Raw genomic sequence first — 8076 nt, forward strand, 5'->3', positions numbered from 1 at the left:
AAAAGAGGGGAGGGGAAGGGAGCGGGAAGTACGGACACACAAGTCACAACTATCGACGTAACAGACTGAAGAGGGGCGAAAGCCCGAAACGCGTTTCTGTAAGAAGTAAATGTAGGTGATGGAATTATTTGCCAAGTGTCTATAAATGCACCAAGTCGTGACATAGAATCAGAAGAAACCATAGTAATTGTTATACAACACCTACCGCCAAGAATGATGAGAATCAAACGAACTATTTTCAATTTGATCAATTTTCTGGAACGTTTAAAATCGTTCTATTGAAATAATCGAACCAATATGCAATAACAAATTCGAATTTAAAATGGTTCGAACATTTGGTTAAAAAATCAAAATATATGAAAATATTTATAACAATGTCTGAAATGTTATCAATTTAATACTCCTAAGTACTCAATGAAAATTAAACGTAGTTGAAAACGAAAAATCTCATCTAAAATAGTAGAGTAGAAGCCGTTTTTCCGGTTAAGCCTTAATGCTCTCTCTCTCCCCCCTCGGGGGAATTACGAAAAATCCCTTCTTAATGCGCGTTTTCATGACGTACCCTAACTGTGTACCAAATTTCACCCCTTTAGGTTCAGTGGTTTGCTCTGGGCGATGATGAATCAGTCATTCAGTCAGTCAGGACAAGTAATTTTATATATTTAGATGAAATACTGTATTTGTTAGAATATGAATTTTATTACAAGTAATATACAATAATATTTAATTTTCAGATGAAATATTTTTATGAGGAATGTTCTTGCACATAAATAAGTAATATTCATAGATTTCCAAGAAATACTGTGTTTTTATTTACATAATTTAAGGATTGCTGTATACAATACAAACCAATATATTGATCCAAATCAAAATAGTGGATATTTTTATATTTACATTTTCTATAATGAGAAGGAAATTTCCTGAACATTGTATGTGGTAAGTGATTCTTCAGTTTATTATTCTCTATTCAAAATAATATGAGATCTGTTAGGTGTCCGTTGGGGGAATTTATAATATTTGATATTTTGTGCATTATCTCATATTCTGATTATGCCATTTACCTTATGACTTTATTATACTTTTAATACTAAGTTCTGTTAACCTGGCAGAGCTACCCAGATCTGAATAAGTGTATTTGTTTATGATAGATGGTGAGTTATGTAGCTATTCTTTCTGGAACTATCGAATAAGGTGGTGACGGTGAGATTAGCAGCCTTTATTTGCAATTGTATCTTGAAAAACTACTGCATGCATTCATGTTACTTTTAACTAAGGATCTTTTCTACTTACACTTTATGCAAATAAAGTTATATTTATTAGATACAATATTTATTTATATGTGGCTTTCCTTGATGGCAATGTAATAAGAAAATTGCTCGTGGATCCTGTGCAAAATCACAATGAACTGCCAGTAAATATGACTGATACAGATGAGGACCATTTGGAAGAAGCAGACGCTACCAATATTGAACAATAACTTAGTAGTGAGGGGGGACAAAGAAGATTTTTCAAGCAATTTACAAAGTGATTTTGATGGTCTTTTATAGTACAATGAATGTGTCTGGAATCGTGGTGCTATATTTAGGAAATAAGCGTCTTGGCATAGCAAGACACGTCTTGAAAAATTTTAGCCTTAAACCCGTGAAAGATCATGTCGTGACAAGAAGTGTATCTACCAAATCAAAAAGACAGCATTACCATCTGGACAAGTCATTACCAAAGAGAAACCCACAAAAAGAAAATGTAGACAAAGTCAAGAATGCCTTGAAAAAGACAAACTCGATATGTCTATGGTAATGTTTCAAATTCTCGGGTTTGGAGCATATTTCAGTTCTCTGTGAAAAATGCCCGAAAAGTACCACAGACAATTTCCAAGAAAGGTATGTGGTGTTATTAAATGTTATTGGCCCACCAGTGGCAAAGTGGATAAAACCACCAAACTTCAGTAATTGATTGTGGGATCATGATTCACCAACAGGCTGGACATGCCACAGTTTTCTTGAGTTTTCTTTGTATCTCATTCTGGAAGGCACCAGCTTGTGTTGGGGCCTTAACCCAAAAAATTTTAAACATTATTGTACATTATTTTGATAAGTTAGTGTTGAAATCCTTTGTTCTTCACTTCTGAAGTAATTCGTGCATTTTATTATGATAATTTACATTCAAGTAAATATTAAAATTTGTATCTATTTTTATATATCAAGAATTTTGATTGTATAAATAAATGCGTGTAACATCTAACAAATAGTTTTTACTTTAAAAATAGCTATTATCAGATTTTAAACAATATACCTGACCCATTATAACAAATTTCCTCAAATTGTTTGGCTATATAAATATAACTGAATATAAATTATTGAATATTGTATATTATAATCATTATCAATAATAAATAAAGTCACTTTTATACCACTTAAAAGAGATTTTTTTGGACAAATAAACCTAAATGTTATGTCTTTTGAATCTGATGCTCACTAGAGTTCAAGAATTACTCAGAAGACGATTAATTCTGATATTTTATTTAAATGCATTTCAAATAGGAATTCTTGCTGATCCCTCTTCAGTAAAAGTACAATCTGCAACAGAGCCTACACAAATATTTTGGACTCTTTAAAATCGGGGTTACTAGGATTGATTTTGAAGAGTCCAAAATATTGGTATAGGGCTCTGTTGCAGGTTGTATCTTTACTGAAGAATTGGCGTGAATTCTGATCTGAAACAAATTTAAATAAAATATCTGAGAATTAATCGTCTACTGAGTAATTCTTAACCTTGGGTGAGCATTGGATTCAAAGGACATAACATTTAGGTTTATTTGTCCAAAAATCCCCTTTTAAGTGGTTATAAAAAATGACTGATTATATCTGGCAAATATTGCTAATTTTAGCTTCATAATAAATAAGGTGTTATTGGTAATGATTATAACATGATTTAAACTTATTGACACACTTCTCCAAAAATATACTTGCCAGTTTTTAGCATAAACAATGATTACAACACACTTCCTTCACATGTACAGTACTTCACGTGTTTGTCATGTGCCATTTTGCTTATGTTGAAAAAATACTAATTAATATCATTGGCAAAGCTGTTGGAAACAACATATTGCTCTAACAATCAGATCTTCAATGAGGTTGTCTCCAAAACTTTTGTATCATTTAATTGCCATTTATTATTAATTATAACATAACATACTATATATATAATCAGTTGTTCTTGTGAAATTATTCTTCCTGCTCTAAAATTTCAAAGTGCGTACTCAAATAATTATAGCAGAAGTTTTCAGAATGTCCATGAACTCAATGGTGTTTATACATTGAGAAATGTCTTCGTTGTTTATATACATAAATACATTCTATTTGTTGTATAATCAAAATTGAAAAAATCTAGAGAATAACATTTGATAATTGATTTCATAATAATAAATATAAAATGACGTAAGAATATTGTTTTGACTATATGAACGACAAATACATTTATCTCATTTAATAAACTATATTACATTTATGCTAAGTTTTCTGCAATTGAATTTAATTAAAAAATCTTACTGTACATTACTGTAGAAACAAAACAGTGATGTCTACTATTGTCATCTTCCAGTTGGCAATGGCACTTGTAAATAACATTAATAGTCGACAAAATTTGATAGGATTTAATTTGTGTAGCTTGTAATTGCAATTGTATAAATAGTTTGTGTGATGCAAATCACATTTTCAATATTTAACCAAACAGTTTTTCGATATCTTCGATTGTCTTGGGACAGTGAGTCGTAAGTACTTCGGGTCCGACATCCGTCACCAGAATGTCGTCTTCTATTCTTATTCCCAATCCACGATATTTAGAGGGAACCCTTTGGTTATTTTCTCTAATATAGATCCCTATAATGTATTTAAGTATTAGAATAAAGTAATTTGTATATCTTATCAGAATTTGTAAATGATAATGATAATCATACCTGGTTCAATAGTAATGATCATTCCCGGTTTTAGCTTAATGCTTCTAGATATGAGAGTGGTGTCATGAACGTCCATTCCCAAATAGTGTCCGACATGATGAGGACAATAATTATATGCAATCTATAAAAGTAATTTTGTTAATAAGTCCAAAATGTTAAAAATAAACTCAATTTAAAACATTTCTTTTTTAAAATTTATTACCTTTCCTAATTCAATTTTTCCTATGTTTGTAGAGACTATTCCAAGTTCTTGTAACTTTGATCCTACTAATTGGCACATGGCATGAAACAGTTGATCTAACGAAGTGAAGTTGGCGCATAATTCTATGAGTTCCTCCTGAACGGCCAGAACGGCCTCGTACAACTCTCTCTGAGGCCTGGTGAAGTGACCGCTGACGGGCCAAGTACGAGTCAGATCACTTGCGTATCCATGATATTCGCAACCTTAAGTGTTAAAAGTAATTATAACTAGTTATATTATGAACTGATAAAAAATAATATTTTAACAAGAAACATACCAGCATCCATTAAAACCATTTCACCCCCTAATATTCTTTGATTGTTTGCAGTGTAATGAATAATATTAGCTCTAGATCCTCCAGCTACAACGGGAGGATAAGCAAGATGTTCTGCTTCTCTGATGCGACATTCAAAGTCCATTTTTGCATAAAGCTGCGATTCGGTAACAAGAGGATGCGACGACTTCATGACTTCTTTCATTGCTTCGGATGCTATCTCTGTACTTTTCTTCATTAATTTAATTTCTGCATCTGACTTTATTAATCTCAACTGCTGAATTAGAGGTCGGCAAGATTCGAAGCCCGAGTGACGACAATTTGCTACAAAATCTCTCATCACTTCGTGAATAGGTAACTGAGGTGAACTTAGATAATCATACCACAGTATAAATTTTTGATTATCATAGATAAATGAATTTAAAAACTTTTCTAACTCTTCTATATTATATGCGCTGTCTATCCCAAGAAGATCAATAGCACCATCTGGTCCCGATCGCGGTCCTTCCCATAATTCAGTCTGAGCAACTTTTTTCTGTACAAATAAAACACTTTTATGCTCTGGAAGAGTTTTATTTGGTAATGAGTGAAGGATCAGAACGCTGTCTGGTTCTTGAAAGCCAGTCATATATAAAAAGTCTGTATTTTGACGGAAATGGTATGGAATTTTGTCTGTCATGTAAGCTCTCGTCGCTGAAGGTATAACCACAATGTGATTCTGAATAGTTGATGCAGTTTTCAGCATGTGTTTCCAAATATTTTCCATCAGCCGAAATCGACGATCTCGAAACTCCTCTTGTGTAAGGCCCGGGACGACGTGTCCCTCTTGCATGAGATGTGGATGCGTGTGTGGTGTGGGCTGTCCATATGTCCGAATCAACTTTCGTTTCTGATTAGAAGCCGTTGCAGTCTGGCACCATCTGTAAAAAGTTTTCTCCAATCTTTCCGTAACTTTCAGATACACATTTCCTGATAAAATAAAAAAGAAAATGTTATAATAATATTAATCAAAAATTTGCTCTTTAAATAAGAAACAAAATGAAAGTAAATAATGTTATGTCATTCTGTTGCTGTGGATACTTCAGTGTTTCCCTTTCCAGTTTTAGGCTAAGACTCCACTACCATAAAAACTCCTCACCGTAAAAGCTTTTAATCACGTGACCTATTTGCGTTTGCACTCGGATTACGGTGGAGGTCCAGCTAGCACGAAGTTTTTACGGCGACAGTGCTGCCCAAGTGTCGAACGTAAATACTTCTTCGCACGTGAATTGGTGAAAACGAGAGCATAGTAGTTTGGTTGTTCACAATTGTCAGTGTATAAAAAATTTAAAATGGATCAGATACAAGCTAATATGATGTTTAAACTTTTTGCTGGACAATTTTTGTTGCTTTCTGCACTCATGAAACGAAAGCAATGCAAGCATCGTTTTTGGGTGAGGCCTTTATTTCGGAATAGAAGTTCCTTAGGTTATCACAGTACACTTATGCGTGAACTTCGTTTTCAAGACCAGGAATATTATTATGAGTAAGTAATAAATTAAAATTATAGCAAAATCTTATAATGCATAAAAGTTTTATTAGTAGTAACGTGAATTTTGTTGACAGTTTTTTAAGAATGACACCTGATCTCTTTGAGGTGTTATTACGAGTGGAAAATTATATAAGCAAACAGAACACATGTTTTAGAGAGGCAATTTCAGCCAGAAAATGCTTAGGAATAACTTTAAGGTACATTTTATATGATTAGAGCTAGTGACTGACTAGCTTAATCTGTTTTAATTGGTTTAAAAAGTTCATTTTATCATGTATTTTTCCAGATTTTTAGCATCAGGGGAAACGTACAGAAGTTTGTCATTTGCCTTTAGAGTTGGCAGACAAACAATAGCAAAAATTGTTCCAGAAACTTGCCATGCTCTTTGGACTCACTTAAAATCAGACTGCATGCAATTTCCCTCAACACCAAATGAATGGAAAGGTATTGCAGAAAATTTTTTAAAAGCTTGGCAATTGCCACATTGCTGCGGAAGCATTGANAACCCGCAATTTATTATTATTTATTATTAAATAAAATACTTATTTACGTAAAATAAATTATTATAGCTCGAGTGGTACGGCGAACCGCCAAGTAAAAATAGTGCTTCGCAATTTTTACTTGGCGTTTATCCTAAATTCCAATTATGACCTTGTCTTGTAATATAAATTTTCTACTTGGCACCAATTATCTAGCAATAACTTTACAAAGTTATTGCTGACATATAGTTGACTATAGTTTTTCCGTTTTCAGATTGAGAGATCATCCGAAGGATGCTTCGGATGATCTCTCTTCATACGCGGAGCGAGTCATACCTATGGGATTATATATATATTTTAATTCTTTCCGCCTTGTGGGAATTACGAGGGCCTCTTTTAGCCATTATGGGTTCGGCCAGGCCCACAATGAGGCGGCCGGGTGGTGAGGGACAGAGCCTGATGTATCCAGACGGCCCACCGTCCCGAAAAATTCCTGGGTATTTTTCGACCTGCCTGGAATCGATCCCGTGTCCCCCAGAAAGGTAGATTGCCATTTTGACCACTCGGCCATCCGGAAATTCCTATGAGGATTATCATTTCTGGATATGATAATCTTATAAGTATTCTCTGGTATAAATAGGATATACTTTTAGGCAGTGTCAAATTGAACATTTAGGATGGGCAACAGATCCTTGTTGACTCCAACTCACTTGCTATTCTTTAAATATCTAGAGATAATCTCGAGTGATAGTCAATTGAAACATGTTCCTTCTCTGACACCAATTGCAGGAGACTACCTCCTAGATCAGAGAATGGGCAATCTTACAACAAATTTTGAACACAATGCTAAAAAAAATGCAAATTTCAAAAAGTGACGAGTTAAAGAAAACCTACAATCTTGGGAACATGATGAGACAGCCAGATGTCTGAAGTGGTTAAGGTGTTGGCCTACTGCAGTGGCTGATTCGGGAATGAACCCGGATAGGTCGATAAATCCTAGACAATTTACATGTATGGTCCATTCCGGGTATGTTGACCCATTCTTCACCACCCTGCTGTCACCATTGCAGACCTGGTGGCAATAACTACGATTAATGCTTACATTATGTATTTACTAGCTGTTACCCGCGTCTTTGCCCGTGCAGATTTTGCAAGCAAACCCCATTTATATTCAGTATTTCAACAACCATAGTAATTGTATGATATTGTTTTAGTTATTTGTCGAAACCGTGTCTTCTTTTTCTTGTTTCTTCTGATTCTATGTCACGACTTGGTGCATTTTTAGACACTTGGCAAATAATTCCATCACCTACATTTACTTCTTACAGAAACGCGTTTCGGGCTTTCGCCCCTCTTCAGTCTGTTACGTCGATAGTTGTGACTTGTGTGTCCGTACTTCCCGCTCCCTTCCCCTCCCCTCTTTTCCCGACTTGACGGACTCCCCCGCATGCCTCGTAATTTGTAACATTACCCTTCTCCGAGTGTTGCACACAGCCTCGCCTGCGACTGTATAAACATTCTATTTTATTTTAATAATTGAAGCCAGTTTTTATGGATGTCGATGCTAAGGTTCTTGTTAATATTATTTTTGTCTAT

At 34.3% G+C, this 8076-nt stretch overlaps 1 protein-coding gene across 1 annotated transcript in view; it reads right to left on the bottom strand.

Moving 5' to 3' along the window:
* Window positions 1–2487: 2487 nt before the first annotated feature.
* LOC111642162 (probable Xaa-Pro aminopeptidase 3) overlaps window positions 2488–8076 on the bottom strand; it is a 24267-nt gene continuing 18678 nt past the window's right edge. Inside the window, exons 2-5 of the mRNA XM_023388453.1 lie at window positions 4474–5439; window positions 4158–4399; window positions 3956–4076; window positions 2488–3878 (exon numbers count right to left, since the gene is read on the bottom strand). Of these exons, the coding sequence (XP_023244221.1) occupies window positions 3721–3878; window positions 3956–4076; window positions 4158–4399; window positions 4474–5439 (1487 nt within the window). The 3' untranslated portion in view covers window positions 2488–3720. The remainder of the gene's footprint in view (window positions 3879–3955; window positions 4077–4157; window positions 4400–4473; window positions 5440–8076) is intronic.

This window comes from Centruroides sculpturatus, unplaced genomic scaffold, assembly GCF_000671375.1.
Source record: "Centruroides sculpturatus isolate CEXI.00-Female unplaced genomic scaffold, Cexi_2.0 scaffold130, whole genome shotgun sequence".
Lineage (NCBI taxonomy): Eukaryota > Metazoa > Arthropoda > Arachnida > Scorpiones > Buthidae > Centruroides > Centruroides sculpturatus.